Genomic DNA, 15,186 nt, shown 5'->3' on the forward strand with positions numbered 1-15,186 from the left:
CTGCTGCCATCTCACCTGCGAATTCACATGAATCAACCAAATTTTTCCACTACAAAGTTACTGCGTCCACCAGGTATGATATTATGTTACCAAAGGTGGAGAAGTTTGGAAGGAAGAACACCAAGAGCACCACTAGATCTCAGGAGGAAGTGATCTTACAGATCGAGAGAGGTAGTAGCATTGCATTGCATTGTTGTAGGAGGAAGAGGAGGAGGAGGAGCAAGGATGCCTGGGATGGTCGGGCACAACCCATTCGATCCCGACTCGCGCCTCCACAAGGTGGAGAAGATCTTCAAGCTCTTCGACGCCAATGGTGACGGCTACCTCAACCGGCAGGAGATGGCGGCGCTGGTGATGGGCGTGAATCCTCGCGTCAAGTTCACGGACGCACAGATCAACGCCATCCTCAACGAGGTGTTCCGCAGCTATGGAGAGTTCATCGCGGGGGACAAGGGCCTCCGCCAGGACGGACTCCTCCGGACTTACAACGATGGCGCCGGGGACATCGACCGCGACTTCGAAGCTCTCGGCCTCACGCTGGACGACGAAGAGCAGCACAACATCGAAGATGGCGACGGCGAGGTGGACGATCCTCCTCCGCCACCACCTCCAAATCCAGTCGCAGCAACGATCAGCGTCGACGCTGGCGATCACGATGACGATCACGACGACTCCAGCGAAGGAGAGCAGCAAGAAGATCATCCAGCACGATCATCGCCATGCTTGCTACCACATCGATCTCCATCGGTGACGCCCCCGAGAAGGAAAGCCTCCAACGCATCGTCGGATCCATGGAGCAAGAGCAAGAAGGCCATGGCCGGGCCATGGCCGCCATCCTGGACAGCATCGCCCAACAACGGCATCGTCTACGCGGATACCTGGCACATCGTGGAAGATCTCGACACGCTGGTCCGGCGAGCCGAGGCCAAGATCGGCCCCCGCCGATTATCCGACGCCAGGAAGTCCGCACTTCTCACCGCCACCGATCTCTCCTCGTTCCAGCGCTGCCTAGCAGAGCTGTGCGAGCGTGCCGACTGCTCGAGGACCCAGGACGAGGCCTTCGACGCACACATGGCCATGGGCCGGACGCTCTTCGATCACGCCTTCTTCGACGAGGCGCTGGCCCGATTCAAGCGCGCCATCGAGCTCCGCCCCACCGACGTCCGCCCCTACTTCCGCTCGGGCAACAGCCTGTGCTCCACCGCGCGCTTCCACGACGCGGTGGAATCCTACTCCCTCGCGCTCGAGGCCGCGCACAGCAATGGCCCGCTGTGGTGCGCGCTGCTGCCACAGATCCACGTCAACTTGGGCATCGCGCTCGAGGGGCAAGGGATGCTCCTGGGCGCTTGCGAGCACTACCGCGAGGCCGCCATCCTCAGCCCGGCACACTACCGCGCGCTCAAGCTCCTGGGCAGCGCACTGCTGGGCGTCGGGGAGTACCGCGCGGCGGAGAAGGCACTCCGCGAGGCCATCTCCATCAAGCCCGACTACGCCGACGCGCACTGCGACCTCGGGTCCGTGCTGCATGCCGCCGGCGACTCGGACAAGGCCGTAGCCGAGTTCCATGCCGCCATCCAGCTCCAGCCCAGCCACACCGACGCGCTCTACAACTTGGGCGGATGCCTGCGCGACAGTGGTAGCTTCTCGCTGGCGGCGGAGGCCTACTCGAGCGTCATCGCGTTGGATCCCACGCACTGGCAAGCGCATCTCAACAAGGCCGTGTCGCTGCTCGGGATGGCGGACGTAGAACACGCGGTGGAGTCCATGAAGCAGGCTTTCAAGCTGACCAACCGGGTGGAGATCTTCGACGAGATGAAACACCTGCGCTACTTGCAGAGGAACCCCGGCGAGCTCAACATCTTGATCCACAGCAGTGATGGTGGTGGTGGTGACAAGCTCCAGCAGCAGCAAGATCACAGCCCCGTCATCCAGTGCGCTCCACTCCAGCAGTCCGCCATCCCTCTCGTGGATCACTCGAGGTTCCTGAGGAGCAGCGCCAAGACCACGCCAAGCCTGCTCATGCGCTGCGCGCTGGAGATGAGAGCCTTCCAGAGGCACACCCGCTTCAACCGCTGCAACGTCTCGCTGCTCACCCAGGAGATCCTGGACGATCCCAAGCTCCCGCTATCGCAGCAGAGCACCACCTCGTCCTACAGATCCATGCGCAAGGCCGACGTCGAGAAACTCGTCCGCAACAAGCTCCTCCCCTTCCTCTCGCCGCAGACCTTCCAAGGCACCATCAAGAGCCTCAACGAGCGAGCGCTCGCCATCCTCGACAAGAAAGGATCCGGCAGAGTCGACCCGGGGATGTTCCTGGCGGTCCTGGCACCGATCTGTTCCGGAGCACTGGAGCGGCGGAAGCGCGTGGCGTTCGACTCGCTGGTGTGGAGGAGCCGGACGTCCTCCAAGAAGCTGGGAGCCGAGATAAGCCGAGCCGACGCCAAGGCCTACTTCAAGAAGCTCAAGTCCGTCTACATGCCGCTCCATGCACGTCCCACGGACGACCAGCTCTGGGAGGTTCGAGGCGAGGATGACAACACCACCCTCTCCTTCCCCGAGTTCCTGGACATGTTCGAGGAGTCGTCCGACTTGTCTTTCAGCAACATCCTCGAGACGCTGGTGAGGCTCGAGAGTCGAGACCGGAGCCGGCACAACGGGATCAACTGTTCGGTTTGCAGCTACGAGATCGTTGGCCCCCGCTTCCGAGAGGTAAGCGCCAACTTCAACCTGTGTTCCGTGTGTTACAGCGAAGGCAAAGTTCCCCCGGACATGCTCCACGAAGAGTACTTCTGCTTCAAGGAGTATGGAAGCGAGGCCGACGCCATCAAGGAGAAGCTGCTGCTCTTCGGCTCTAAAGTGCCGAAGTTCGCGTAGATCTCTTTGAAGAAAGACTATTGTCAAGGATCACCATCTATAGAAGAACGTTTATATGCACTGCCCTTCCGCTCTGGCCGCGCGCCTGGAAGATCTCACAGGACGTAAGACGCTGGCTGGTCCGTCCAGGCACCACAGACGTGTCCATTCTCGCAGACATAAGCTCGGACCACAGGCTCGCCATCGTCGTGATACTCGAGCGATCGTCTCAAGCAGAAGCTCGTCACCATATCCCACATTGATGGCGCCAAGCAAAACGCACAGCTCTCGCCAGTCTTCTTGGCCTTGAGATCTCGCAAGTTCCGACACACCTGTGACGCCTTGAAGTCCTTGAAGATCCCACGAAAGAGCTTGTACTTCCGTCGCTCCTCCGAATGGACACACCCCGGCCAGTCGCAGAGGTAGAGGCTGTCCGTCCGGAACCGGCTGGCCAGCAGCTTGTTTCCCAGCTCTCTCGAGAATGTGGGGGATCCGGAAGCTACGTGAGGCCCAGCTCCAACAAGCTTGATCCGCTTCTTCGATCGATGCTCGTCACCATTCCTGGTGTGATCGTCATCGCCACCCCCAGCGAGCTCTCTTTCCAGCCCAAAATCCCAGCTATCTAGCAGCACCCCAGCGCTGTCGAGGCCCGGGCAGCAAACCAAGATCCTAAACAGAGTCGCCCATCCCCCGGCTGGCTCTCCCAGCTGGTCCTGGTGATCCTGGCGGGCCTGGCCGTGCTCTAGCACCTCGGGCACGATGGTGGGCAGCGCCCTCATGCACTGATTCCGCCAGCAAAAGCTCCGAATCACGTACCCAAATCGCCGGCACACGCACGCCAGCACCGCCAAATGCCGCGGATCCTCCTCCATCCGCGAGAAAATGTTGACCAGGAGATCCTCGGACAAGCGGCTCAGCAGCACGGCGGCGCCTCCTCCTCCATCGCCGCTGCCCGATGCCGCCGCCATAGCTCCGCGAGCGCGAGACCTCCTAGCCTAGCGTATAAACCCTAATCGTGGAAAGTACGTAAGTCGCTAACGAGTGGCTGTGCGATTACGTCCAAAAACTTGTCTTGAATGCCCACATGCCTCACCTTGTCCATTCTTCCACCCAGCAGCAAATGCCAGCTGGAAACGCTATGCTATTGACAGTTGAAGGATCGGCCATAGCTATCTCCTCCTCTTCCTCCTCTTTCTCTTCTTCTTTTATACTTTTTTTTGTTCCATCTCCAATCTCGGCCTCCACCATGGATATCACTGCGATGATCGTCTTCCAATCGCTACTCCTCCTCTCCATCGCTCTTCCACAATCCATCTCGCTTCCGGAAGTGGTGGTAAGTTCTCGGTTTGACGAGCACCCCAATCAATCTCTCTAGCATTGCAGGATCACTCGGATGAAAGTGGTAGGCGATTGGCTATACCTTCTTCGTGGGAAGATCCAGCGCCGGACCTCACCACATTGCAGTCCCACGAGCCTGTAAGCCACAACTCGACCAGATTTGTGACGCCGGCTAGGAGGAAGCTAGGATTGTTTCGAGAATGCGCGCCCTGTAAGTGCTGTAGCGACAACACCCGGCGCTACTGCTACTACACCGCCTGCTGCTACCGGATCGATTGCTTCGCTCCCGGCCTCTCCTTCGGCCACTGCTCCTTCGTTCCAGTCACTTGCAATTGCCTCAGATGCTAGCAAACGCGAGCGACCATGGCAAATTCTTCCACAACCCGGATTTGTCAATCCTGGGCACTGTACATTTTGGTGTCTCTCTAGAGATTGATTGATAACAGTTAACAGCCAAAAGATTCACAGCACCCGATGATTATACCTTCTCGATACCCCGGCCGTAGCCCCTCTCGTAGTTCGCATTTAATCCTCGCTTGGACTGTCCCTTGGTAGCATGGCACAGTATCCAGCGCGAACAAACACGGTTTCTCGAATAAAATAGGCTAAGTTACACACCAAGCTCGCAAGCTTTGGAACTTACTGCCAGGCGCAGCTCTCGATCGCGGGCGTTTCCATCGAGTGCATGCGTTTGCACCAGTGCTGGATCGCTGTGTAGGGGGCCTCGGCCTTCACTCTAGTTGCAAAGGCGCGCGTCAGCATCCCACACTTTGGATGCAGATCAAAGAGCAACGGATGCAGCTTGACACGGCCAGGGAAAGCTTGCGAGAGCTCCTCAAACGCGGCAGGGACCTGCGCCTGGAAATCGGGAGGCTCATTCGAGTAGACGAAGCCTGTCAGATCGAGCAGCCTCACGCAATCGCTGCTGCTCAGGAGCTCCCACACAAACTCGACGTCGTCGGCCTCCCAGGAGCCGCCTATCTCACTCCTGTACGCCGTCTCAATGTGCACAACCAAGGGCGCTTTCCTGTTGCTCCACTCGTCCAGGCTCAGTGCCTATAGATACCAGATCAATCATCGTCAAGGACGACTATCAATCTGCTAGAAAGTATATGCATACCTTGATGCTAGACCGAGCGATTCTCACGACCTCGAGTCCCTGGAAGAGCTCCAGCGAGGTTGAAGGAGCGAGGCTGGAAGTCATGATCCCCCACAAGCACGCTCAGATCCTTGACGCCACCCAAGATCGGCAGCAATGGCAAGACACGCTCCATCACGTTGGCGGAGTTCCGGAAGGAGTTCCCGAGCGTGATTGACCTTAGCTTGTTCGACGAGTGGCTCAAACCACAGTATCGCACACGTCCATGCAACCACACCCACTCAACGTTCCAGGTAGACGGCCGCAGCTCCACGCACGGCATGGAGACGGAGCTGATGAAGAGCCAGCGGAGGTTGGGCATGTCAATGAACGTTGGCACCACCGCCACCACCGCAGTCGTCTATCTCCAGGCAATCGCGGCTGTGGCTGGTGAGAGGAGAAGTACCGGGCGCGTCCATCACGAGCGTTCCCAGCCAAAAGTAGACGAGGGAGGTGGAGCTGCTGCATGGCAGAAACAGTGAAGCTTGTCCTCCTGATGTCGCAGAAGAGGAGATTGAGCAGCGGCGGTGGAGTCATGGTGGTGCCAACATCGGCATAGATGTGGAGGCAGCGCAGCTCCTGGCACGCCGAGACGCTGGACCAAAAGTCTTCAAACTTTAGCCTTGCTGTGCCCCAGATGCTAAGCGAGTGGACAGTTTTCCCCCAGCGAGTGGAGCACACATTCTTTCAGACGCGTGGGAAGCGCTTGATTTCCAAGAAGCGGAGGTTGCTACCCTGATCTGGATGGAACCAGCGGACGAGTCCCTCCTCGGCCGCAGGGCTTGACGAATCCAGGCGGAAGTGAGTGACCCGCCTCGCCAAATCCTTCCACCTCTTGCTTACCAGGGCACAGCAATGCAAGTGACGCGAGGAGAGGAGTCGCGCCAAAATCCGCACCAGCAACTCATCCGGGAGGTCGTCCAAACGCCGCCGCTGCTCCTTGATGCTGCTAGCCATCGAGTGAAGAAACCCTAGGCTGTGTGTCGCACACGTGGCAGACACGTGTCCTCACGGGCAAAAGTTTGGACAAGTAGAGTATTTGGAGGTGACTTACAATATCACGAGATTTAAAGTATTGTATTAATATTAAATTCAGAAATCCAAAATAAAGTCCTCTCTACTAGCACCTGGTGATCATTCGTTTCAAGTTTAGAGAAACAAAGAAAATACCTTGAAGATTAAGGTCTAACGAAACAAAGTCTATGTGGATTTGAGTGGGGCACCTGGGAAGAAGCGCGAGAAGCTCCGTGAACCGCTCTGGGCCTGAGAGATCAAGAGACACGACGTGCTTGAGAAACAAGTACCTAGCTTATGGATATTTTCTCTGGAATCATGTTGGCGAGGTAGAGTGCTACGCAGGACGTGGGCGTGGAGCGCGGGATTCCGCGGGTCGCCATACAGCCAGAAGCCGCTCCGTGGCAGCCACGTTGGCAGACACGCTGGCAATTGTAAGAACAAAAAAGTGCATTGCTTCGCTGCGATCGTGTTACAAAAGAAAGATCGAGCCTTTCTCCCGTTCATCACTCACGATGAGTCGGTTTATTCACCTCTTCCTCGCTTCCAGCCGGCTTCTGATCGTGCTCCTTCGAATCGGTGTCTTCTTCCTCCTCCTTGGTGCCGGTGGATTCCTGGGCGATTTCCTCATCGCCGATTTCCTCATCCTGCTCCTCCATCTGCTCCTCCATCGAGAAGTTGTCACCCACTCTGGCCTTTGGATCGTCGACAGGAGGGGCTGGAGGGGCTGCCTGATCGCGCTCTTCTTCTTCACCCCCCCCGTCCTCTACAAAACAAACAGCAGGAAAGCCAAGATTTTGGTACCTTCGTTGTCCGGATCCAGCAAGAAGTCGAAGATCCCAGAGCCTTTGCTCTTCGTGGACAGGAATCGGCGATGGCGATCAAGAAGCATCGAAGAGGGTGGAGCGCCAACGTGATTGTGGGGAGCGATTGTTGCATGAGAGCCAGCGAAGACGATCCGCTTGGTAGCAGCAGCACGAGCACAACGCAGGGAGAATGCGAGCATCTTGAGAGCCATTGTGCTCGATCGATCGCAACGCAACAGAGAGAAACAAGAGGGATGAATGGCCGTGGCCAGATTTTTTTATACTTGTGAATGAGCCAGAGCGTGAGATAAAAAAGATCAAAAAGGTTACGCTCATCATAATCTAGTTTTCTTGTTTTCTTTTAATAACAATAAGGTTTCTTGTTCTTTTTTCTTTTAATAAAGTGGTATTAAGTGATACTAAAAATCTGGCAAGAATCTCTTTATACTTGTGAATGAGCCACTGGTTCATTCACAAAGTACGTGTTACGTACTACTAGTGCTAGCGTGAGAGATTTGTGATAAGATTTATTGTTTTTCTTTTAATAAAGTGGTATTAAGCGATACTAAAAATCCTTGTATTTCATCCTTGATTGTCCAGAATCTTTTTATACTTGTGAATGAGCCACTATAAAGTACGTGTTACGTACTACTTGTGATAAGATTTCTTGTTTTCCTTGGTATTAAGCGATATTAAAAATCCTTGTATTTCATCGTTGATTGTGGCCCGAATATTCTTATACTTGTGAATGAGCCACTGGTTCATTCACAAGGACGTACTACTAGTGCTAGCGATTTCTTGTTTTTCTTTTTGGTATTAAGCGAAACTAAAAATCCTTGTATTGATCCTTGATTGTGACCTGAACCTTTTTATACTTGCGAGTGAGCCACTGGTTCATTCACAAAGTACGTGTTACGTACTACTAGTGCTAGCGTGAGAGCTTGTGATAAGATTTCTTGTTTTTCTTTTTAATAAAGTGGTATTAAGCGAAACTAAAATTCCTTGTATTGATCCTTGATTCTGGCCTGAATCTTTTTATACTTGTGAGTGAGCCACCGGTTCATTGACAAAGTACGTGTTACGTACTACTAGTGCTAGTGTGAGAGCTTGTGATAAGATTTCTTGTTTTTCTTTTTAATAAAGTGGTATTAAGCGAAACTAAAAATCTTTGTATTGATCCTTGCTTGTGGCCTGAATCTTTTTATACTTGTGAATGAGCCACTGGTTCACTCACAAAGTACGTTTGTAGGCAAAAAAGATAATCAAGAATACAGTTCCCGACGTCGAGTCTAAGTCAGGAACGCGTTCTTCACCGATGTGTCTTATCTTTCATCTCTTTGGAGGCCAGCCCAGAATGCGTGACAAGGACGATGGCAGCGTCATGACATACAAAGTTCTTGGAGCAATCGTGAGACAATACCAGCAAGCCTTCCACTCAGGCATCCTGCGATCCTAAAAATTCTCCTGTTGTTCTCAGGTTGAAAGTTCTTAAGTTTTGTTGTCACTGCCAAGCACAGCCTTCAAATGCGGATGTTTCCATAGAATGCATGTGTTTGCACCAGTGCTGGATTGCTGTGTATGGAGGCTCCGACTTGAATCTAGCCTCCTGGGTGCGCCACAGCATCCGACACTGCGCAGGCACATCAAAGAGCAACGGATGTACCTTGATACGACCAGGAAAAGCTTGCGAGAGCACCTCAAAAGCGGCAGGAACTTGTGGCCGGAAGTCAGGAGGCTCATATCTGTAAACGAAGCCTCTCAAATCGAGCAGCCTCACGCACTCGCTGCTCCTCATGAGTTCCCACAGAAAATCTATGTCGTCGCTCTCCCAGATGCCACCACTCTCGCTCCTGAATGCTGCCTCGATGAACACCATCAAGGGCGATTGTCTGCTGCTCCACTTGTCCAGGCTCAGCGCCTGCAAAGAAAGAAAAACATAAGCGAATCAGTGAAAGTGAGTTAAACACGAATCAACTTACCTTGATGCTTGTACGAGCAATTCTCAAGACCTCGAGTCCATGGAAGAGCTCTAGAAAGGCTGCGAGCTTAAAGGAGCGAAGCTGGAAGTCGTGATCCCCCACAAGCAAGCTCAACTCCTTGACGCCACCCAAGCTTGGCACCAATGGCAACACACGCTCCAGCACATTGGCGGGGCTCCGGAAGGAGTTGCTGAGCGTGATCGACTTTAACTTGTTCAATGAGTGACACAGTCCCTGGTGGCGAACACGTCCATGCAACTGCACCCCCTCGATGTTGCATGTCGAGGGCCGCAGCTCCACGCACGGCCCTGAGCTGACAGTGAGCCACCGGAGATTGGGCATGTCAATGGCAATGGTGGCAGCGCCGCCACAGCGACTTCGAATCTCCAAACAGTCGAGGCTGCTGCTCTTGAGAAGCTCTACGTGTGATTCCTCCGGCACTGCCATACTCCCCAGGCAGAAGAAGATGAGCGAGGGACACTGCTCGAGGAGCTGCTGGACGGCACAGACATCCACGACTGTGACGAAGATGACGCAGTAGAGCAGATTGTGGAGAGCCATAGTTGGCGGCAGCGCGGTGCCAATGCTTGCGTAGACGTGGAGGCAGCGCAGCTCGTGACACTCCGAGACGCTGGACCAAAAGTCTTCAAACTTTTGCTTTGGTGGGCGGCGGAGGCGTAGCGAGTGGAGCGTTTTCCCGAGCACCTGTAGCCAGCGAGTGGAGCTCGCATTCTTGCGGTAGCAGGGGAAGCGTGCGATGTCCAGGTAGCGGAGATTGTTGCCATGATCTGGATGGAACCAGCGGACGAGTCCTTCCTCGGCGGCAGGACTTGACGAATCCAGGCGGAAGTGAGTGACCCGCGTCGCCAAATCCCTCCACTTCTTGCTTACCAGGCCACAGCAATGCAGGTGACGCGAGGAGAGGAGTCGCGACATGATCCGCACCAGCAACACATCCGGGAGATCGTCCAAGCACCTCCGCCGCTCCTTGATGCTGCTAGCCATCGAGTAAAGAAACCCTAGCCTTGGCTGTAGTTTATATGCTTGCCACGTGGTTAGTGAGCTGGCATCCGGAGATCAAAAAGTATTCATGCTTAATCACTATCTTCTTATAATTCATCCATGGCAAGGTTGTGAACCATGGAAAACAGAGTAAAAGATTCTGCTCTGGCTCATAATCTTTGTGATGTTACTTTCATTGGATTTCTTGTTCTTTCGTTTTTTTTTGCCCACGAGATTTCTTGTTTAATCACTGTCTTCTTCAGCGGCACCCGCATTAGCTCCGCCCCCATAGTTCATCCATGGGAAGACGGACTCCACGAAAACAGCAAACGCGTTCCGGTCTACCAAAGGAACGTCCAAAGGAACCTCCACATTTGGTCCTCCTCCTGCAGCCCCCGCTTCTTCATCCGGAGGCAGCGTGGGTGTTCTATCAGAGAACTCCGATACTGAAAGATGCTGATACCTGAAAACAAGTAAAGATCAGCAGTGAGCCAAACAAGTTATAAAGTTGGTCACATACTCGTTGTGGTCAGCTTGGAATGCTTCCGCTCGAGCGCAAGCCCAGGTCGCAGACTCTCCACCCCTCGCTTCACACACGGCCACTGCAGCGTCTTTCAGCCAGGCCTGGAGTTCCGGGACTCTCCAGATGAGATAATTCCTCTCGATGTAGATGTTGATCAAGTGCTCCAGGCTCGGCCCCCCGGAAGTCGCCCTTGCAAAGTGCCGGTGCTTGAGCACTTTGCTCCACGCTGCATCCTCCTTAATCGGAGCTCGCGCGACGATCTTGCTCAGCACCGAAGGATGAAGCATCAGAGCCTGCTGCAAGAGATCCGAGGACGGGACTGTTTCACTGATTGGATTTGGAGCTGCCTCTTCCTTCTGCTCGAGATAGTAGCGCGCAACTGCCAGCGAGAAGGAAAAGTTTGGAAGGAGAGCCACCGACTGGTCGTCGTAGAAACTCTCCACGAAAGCCTCCAGCCACGAGTACTGCCCCGCTCTCAAAGCGTAGTAGTCGATGCAGAACCTGGCACCAGTTGGATCGTCTAGATCGAGTGACAGCAGCACCTTGCAAAACTCCATGGCTGTTCGGTGGCAGCCTCGCCTTCCCAGGTGCTGCATGTAGCTGAAGAGAGCCGAGAAGAGTGGCCGGTTCTCCTTGCACGAGTAGTCGAGCCGGGACTTTCCAGCCAGCGGATCAAACAAGGGACTCCACGCGCATTCCAGTGCGTAGAGGCACCTCTCCAGCAAGGTGGCCGCTTGCTGGTGCTCGCCAATGTGTTTGTAAACGTCGGCCAAGGCGAGCAGCGAGTCCGCATGGTAAGGATGAGCCAGGAGCAGCGACGCAATCTTGTTGGGATCGTGGGAGGAGACGCATGCCTCGAATGCCTTCTGGACTTCCAAGTAGTCTGCCGAGTACACGTACCTGGAAAGCAAGAAACAGCGTCACGTAAAGAGAATCCATAGCTAGTTCTAGCGTAGTACCTGAAAGTCATGACACCGTCCTTGGTGTGAACAAGCTCCATCGACACACCTCCGTCCCATCTCGGCCAATTCCCCATCGGCACAACCAAGCATTTCCTGCCGCTACGCGGAGCCGAGAGTCTTCCCTGCCGCTGGCGAGCACTCTTTTCCACCGAGTGGATCGCCTTGGAGCCGAAGATGAGCCTGAGTTCTTCTTTGGGCCGTAAGTCCTTGGCATCCACCGAGATGACGGCCGCTCGTCTATCCATCTCCTGCTGCTGGACTGAAACATTCTGCAAGAGCTTGGACAAGATCTCATCGCTCCCCTCTTCCTTGTCAGTCTCTAGTTTACTCGATGCGTCATTCTTCTTGCTCTTGTTCTTCTTCTTCTTCTTCGTCTTGTTCTTGCTCTTGTTCTTCTCTCCTAGATTGGCATCTGGCTTGGAGATCGCAGGCGCTTCTTCTGCTTCTTCCTGTTGTTCCACCTCTTCTTCCTCCTCGTTCTCACCGTCCTATAGTTCCTCTGTGAATTCTAAAACCTAGGAGCAAGGAAGAGAGAAACCATACCTGAGCTGCGAGAAGGCTGAAAATGCTCGGCCCAGCTGATTCCTTGGTGGTGCCGGCGGTAGCGGCGTCATCTTGCTCCTCGTCTTCGTCGATTTGGCTCTCCCGCTCGCGCAGCGCCCGCCTCAGCATCCGGGCCGACATGGCTGCCAAGCTCCACTTGCCCTAAATTCATTTGGCCGCAATGGAGCAATGCTGGAATACATTGCCGGGCTTCTCCGGCGGTATGGCGACGCGCGGAATGCCGCCGGTGCCGCGCGGCTCCACGCCCAGATCCTGCGTAGCAGCCAGCGGCACAATGTTTACCTCGCCAACACTCTCATGCACAGCTATGGCCGCTGCGGCTGCGTGGATGAGGCCCGCCGCGTGTTTGACGCCATCCCCCAGCGCAATCCCTTCTCCTGGAACATCCTCGCCACCGCCTACATTCACAATGGATTCCTGCAAGAGGCAAAGCGAGTCCTGGACAGGATGCCGCAGCCCAGCGCGGTGTCGTGGAATCTTATGCTGGCGGCATACAGCAGGGAGGGGCTTACCGCCGAGGCCAGAGCTATGTTTGATTCCATGCCCGAGCTCAATTCCATGGCCTGGAATTCCATCCTTTCAGGGTATGCCCATACTGGGCATTGCGTGGCTGAAGTTCTAACCGTGTTCCAACGTATGCCTGGCCACGACGTGATCAGCTGGAATACACTTCTTCTTGCGATCTCCGAGACAGGTGACGCCGGCGGTACTAAGCGCGTCTTTGACGGCATGGCACAGCGCACTCTAGTATCTTGGACTTGCGCCATGCAAGCAAATGCCAGGACCGGGGATGTGGTGGCAGCGAGGGATGTGTTTGACAAGATGCCGCTGCGTGACGTGGTGGCGTGGACAGCCATGCTCCAAGCCTACGCCCAGGATTTGGATAGTCTTGAGGCCTTGTTCCGCGTCATGCCGCAGCGTGACGCAGCGTCATGGTCCCTCGTGATCACTGCCTATGGTGAAGGTGGCGACGCATGGAAGGCCAAGCACACCTTTGATGCCATGCCTGGCAGCTCCAGGAATCTAAGCTGCTGGAACGCTCTGTGCCACGCCTATCTTTACAATGGCCAGCTCGCTGAGGCTGGCGGTGTGCTCCACCGGATGAGCAAGCGCGACGTGGTGGCGTGGAATGGTATGCTGTCGTGCTGCGTGCAGCGCGGCGAGGTGGAGACCGCCGAGGCGCTGCTGAGGGACACGCTGCCGGAGAGAAGCCCGGTGAGCTGGAGCACTGTGGTGTGTGGGTATGCACAGAGCCGTGACGCGCGGCACGGCGCGGATGCCAGCCGCGTCATGGGCTTCATGCCGGCGTGGACGCTTGTGTGCTGCAACGTGATGATCTCCTCGCTAGCACAACGAGGAAAGCTAGATGATGCTCGAGAAATCTTCCACGGGCTTCCAGCGAGTGAGAGAGACGTAGTGTCATGGACTGCCCTCTTCCATGCTTGTGCTCTCAACAATCGTCTTGACGAAGCCGCACTCGTCTTCTTCCGCGACATGCCCGACAAGAACCACGTCTCGTGGAATGCCATGGCAGCAGCGTATGCCCGAGCAGGGCATACCGCCGAAGCCAAAGCCGTGCTCGAGCAAATGCCGTGCCACGACGTTGTAGCTCTAACTGTCATCTTTCACCTCGCCGTCCAGAGCGGCCGCTTGGAACACGCTCGGAGCTTGTTCGACAACGTTGTGCCGGAGAAGGATCTGGTGGCTTGGAATGCAATGATCGGGGCGTATGCCCAGAACGGGCAAGGTGACGAGGCACTGCTGCTCTACCGCGAAATGCACATCCAAGGCATGGATCCAGACGACGTGACAATGTCGAGCATTCTGGCAGCACACAGCCGACTCGGCCAAGTCGAGCAAGGGAGAAGCCACTTCGTTGCCATGCCGATGGATCACGGGATCACGCCATCGGAGGAGCACTACGCGTGCATGGTGGACGCACTGGGACGTTCCGGGCAGCTGGTAGCGGCAGAGGAACTCCTCGCCACCTTTCCGTTCCATCCCAGCTACGTTGCATGGGGGAGCTTTCTTGCGGGTTGCCGGATCAATCAGGACGTCGCGCGTGGGGAACGAGCTGCACAGATCGCTGCGGTATTGGATCCCAGCAAGTGTGCACCTTATGTGCTCCTTTCACAATCGCCGAGAGAGCTGTGAAGCTCAAGAGAAAATGCTCCTGGTAAGCTCTACTCGCTTCCCTTGCTACTGTAAGAATGCGAAATCCACTCGCTGGCTACAGGTGCTCGGGAAAACGCTCCATGCGCGGCCCACCAAAGCAAAACTTTGAAGGCTTTTGGTCAGCCTCTCGGAGTGTCACGGGTTGCGCTGCCTCCACATCTACGCCTGGCACCCTGCGAGCTATGGCTCTCCACAACCTCCTCTACTGCGTTATCTTCATCACAGTCTTGGACGTCTCTGCCGTCCAGCAGCTCCTCGACGAGTGTCCTTGCTCATCTTCTTCTGCGAGGGAGCATGGTGGTGTGGGAGGAATCACACGTAAAGCTTCTCAAGAGTCGCAGCCTCGACTGGTTGGAGATTCATCGCCATCCATGGATATGCCCAATCTCCAGTGACTCGTTGTCAGCTTGCGGCTGTGCGTGGAGTTGTGGCCTTTTATGTGCAACGTCGATTAATTGCGGTTGCAGGTAATAGTTTGATTTATTGTGATCGAATGATTTTTTTTCTTTGCAGGCACTAAACGTGAATGAGTGGAGTGTTCATCTAGGAGTGTTCCTGCTGCATTTGAGGAGCTCTTGCAAAGTTTTCCTGGTTGCAACAAAGTACACAGGGGATGCTATGGCGCATCCTGGAAGCTAGCTAGAGTTAAGTTTGAGGCTCCAGACACAGCAATCCAGCACTGGTGCAAACTCATGCCTCCGCGTCAAAAGATGCACTTGGCAGTGACCAAAAATGTAAGTACACTTTTCGCATTGTTCAGAACAGCATAAGATTCTTAGGAACATCACAGCTCAATTGTTCACTCATCACACATCCCTTCCAACCATAACGT

At 55.0% G+C, this 15,186-nt stretch overlaps 7 protein-coding genes across 7 annotated transcripts; 4 read left to right on the plus strand and 3 right to left on the minus strand.

Moving 5' to 3' along the window:
* Positions 1-225: 225 nt before the first annotated feature.
* On the plus strand, positions 226-2,874 carry LOC9651965 (uncharacterized TPR repeat-containing protein At1g05150). Its single transcript, XM_024661770.1, has one exon. The coding sequence runs from the start codon at positions 226-228 to the stop codon at positions 2,872-2,874; it is 2,649 nt and encodes an 882-aa protein (XP_024517538.1).
* LOC9651966 (phytochrome A-associated F-box protein) lies at positions 2,647-3,875 on the minus strand. The gene has a single exon (XM_002987899.2). It carries the CDS (start codon positions 3,819-3,821, stop codon positions 2,970-2,972), a length of 852 nt encoding a protein of 283 aa, XP_002987945.1. The 5' UTR covers positions 3,822-3,875; the 3' UTR covers positions 2,647-2,969.
* A 44-nt stretch (positions 3,876-3,919) lies between these two features.
* Positions 3,920-4,661, plus strand: LOC9663283. Its single transcript, XM_002987850.2, has 2 exons — positions 3,920-4,186; positions 4,237-4,661. The coding sequence occupies exons 1-2, from the start codon at positions 3,938-3,940 to the stop codon at positions 4,537-4,539; spliced, it is 552 nt and encodes a 183-aa protein (XP_002987896.2). The 5' UTR covers positions 3,920-3,937; the 3' UTR covers positions 4,540-4,661.
* Positions 4,662-8,297: 3,636 nt separating this feature from the next.
* On the minus strand, positions 8,298-10,133 carry LOC112341525. The gene is made up of 2 exons (XM_024661771.1): positions 9,129-10,133; positions 8,298-9,067 (listed from the first exon to the last, which is right to left on the minus strand). The coding sequence occupies exons 1-2, from the start codon at positions 10,131-10,133 to the stop codon at positions 8,651-8,653; spliced, it is 1,422 nt and encodes a 473-aa protein (XP_024517539.1). The 3' UTR covers positions 8,298-8,650.
* A 72-nt stretch (positions 10,134-10,205) lies between these two features.
* On the minus strand, positions 10,206-12,320 carry LOC9663284 (transcription factor 25). Its single transcript, XM_024661788.1, has 4 exons — positions 12,159-12,320; positions 11,613-12,103; positions 10,651-11,553; positions 10,206-10,593 (listed from the first exon to the last, which is right to left on the minus strand). The coding sequence occupies exons 1-4, from the start codon at positions 12,297-12,299 to the stop codon at positions 10,374-10,376; spliced, it is 1,755 nt and encodes a 584-aa protein (XP_024517556.1). The 5' UTR covers positions 12,300-12,320; the 3' UTR covers positions 10,206-10,373.
* Positions 12,321-12,347: 27 nt separating this feature from the next.
* Positions 12,348-13,284, plus strand: LOC112341526 (pentatricopeptide repeat-containing protein At2g35030, mitochondrial-like). Its single transcript, XM_024661772.1, has 2 exons — positions 12,348-13,114; positions 13,251-13,284. Exons 1-2 carry the CDS (start codon positions 12,348-12,350, stop codon positions 13,282-13,284), a joined length of 801 nt encoding a protein of 266 aa, XP_024517540.1.
* A 19-nt stretch (positions 13,285-13,303) lies between these two features.
* On the plus strand, positions 13,304-15,113 carry LOC112341532 (pentatricopeptide repeat-containing protein At4g02750-like). Its single transcript, XM_024661790.1, has 2 exons — positions 13,304-14,821; positions 14,868-15,113. The coding sequence occupies exon 1, from the start codon at positions 13,314-13,316 to the stop codon at positions 14,331-14,333; it is 1,020 nt and encodes a 339-aa protein (XP_024517558.1). The 5' UTR covers positions 13,304-13,313; the 3' UTR covers positions 14,334-14,821; positions 14,868-15,113.
* Positions 15,114-15,186: the final 73 nt, after the last annotated feature.

This window comes from Selaginella moellendorffii, unplaced genomic scaffold, assembly GCF_000143415.4.
Source record: "Selaginella moellendorffii unplaced genomic scaffold, v1.0 SELMOscaffold_85, whole genome shotgun sequence".
In the NCBI taxonomy this organism is placed as follows: Eukaryota; Viridiplantae; Streptophyta; class Lycopodiopsida; order Selaginellales; family Selaginellaceae; genus Selaginella; species Selaginella moellendorffii.

Coding starts and splice junctions, on each gene's coding strand:
- LOC9651966 (XM_002987899.2), bottom strand. CDS start 3,821: ATGGCGGCGGCATCGGGCAGCGGCGATGGAGGAGGAGGCGCCGCCGTG.
- LOC9651965 (XM_024661770.1), top strand. CDS start 226: ATGCCTGGGATGGTCGGGCACAACCCATTCGATCCCGACTCGCGCCTC.
- LOC112341525 (XM_024661771.1), bottom strand. CDS start 10,133: ATGGCTAGCAGCATCAAGGAGCGGCGGAGGTGCTTGGACGATCTCCCG. Junction 9,068..9,128: donor TTGCTCGTACAAGCATCAAG/GTAAGTTGATTC, acceptor CTTTCTTTGCAG/GCGCTGAGCCTGGACAAGTG.
- LOC112341532 (XM_024661790.1), top strand. CDS start 13,314: ATGCTGTCGTGCTGCGTGCAGCGCGGCGAGGTGGAGACCGCCGAGGCG.
- LOC112341526 (XM_024661772.1), top strand. CDS start 12,348: ATGCTGGAATACATTGCCGGGCTTCTCCGGCGGTATGGCGACGCGCGG. Junction 13,115..13,250: donor CAGCGTGACGCAGCGTCATG/GTCCCTCGTGAT, acceptor TACAATGGCCAG/CTCGCTGAGGCTGGCGGTGT.
- LOC9663283 (XM_002987850.2), top strand. CDS start 3,938: ATGCCTCACCTTGTCCATTCTTCCACCCAGCAGCAAATGCCAGCTGGA. Junction 4,187..4,236: donor TCTCGCTTCCGGAAGTGGTG/GTAAGTTCTCGG, acceptor CTAGCATTGCAG/GATCACTCGGATGAAAGTGG.
- LOC9663284 (XM_024661788.1), bottom strand. CDS start 12,299: ATGTCGGCCCGGATGCTGAGGCGGGCGCTGCGCGAGCGGGAGAGCCAA. Junction 12,104..12,158: donor TCAGCCTTCTCGCAGCTCAG/GTATGGTTTCTC, acceptor GAGGAACTATAG/GACGGTGAGAACGAGGAGGA. Junction 11,554..11,612: donor GACGGTGTCATGACTTTCAG/GTACTACGCTAG, acceptor CTTGCTTTCCAG/GTACGTGTACTCGGCAGACT.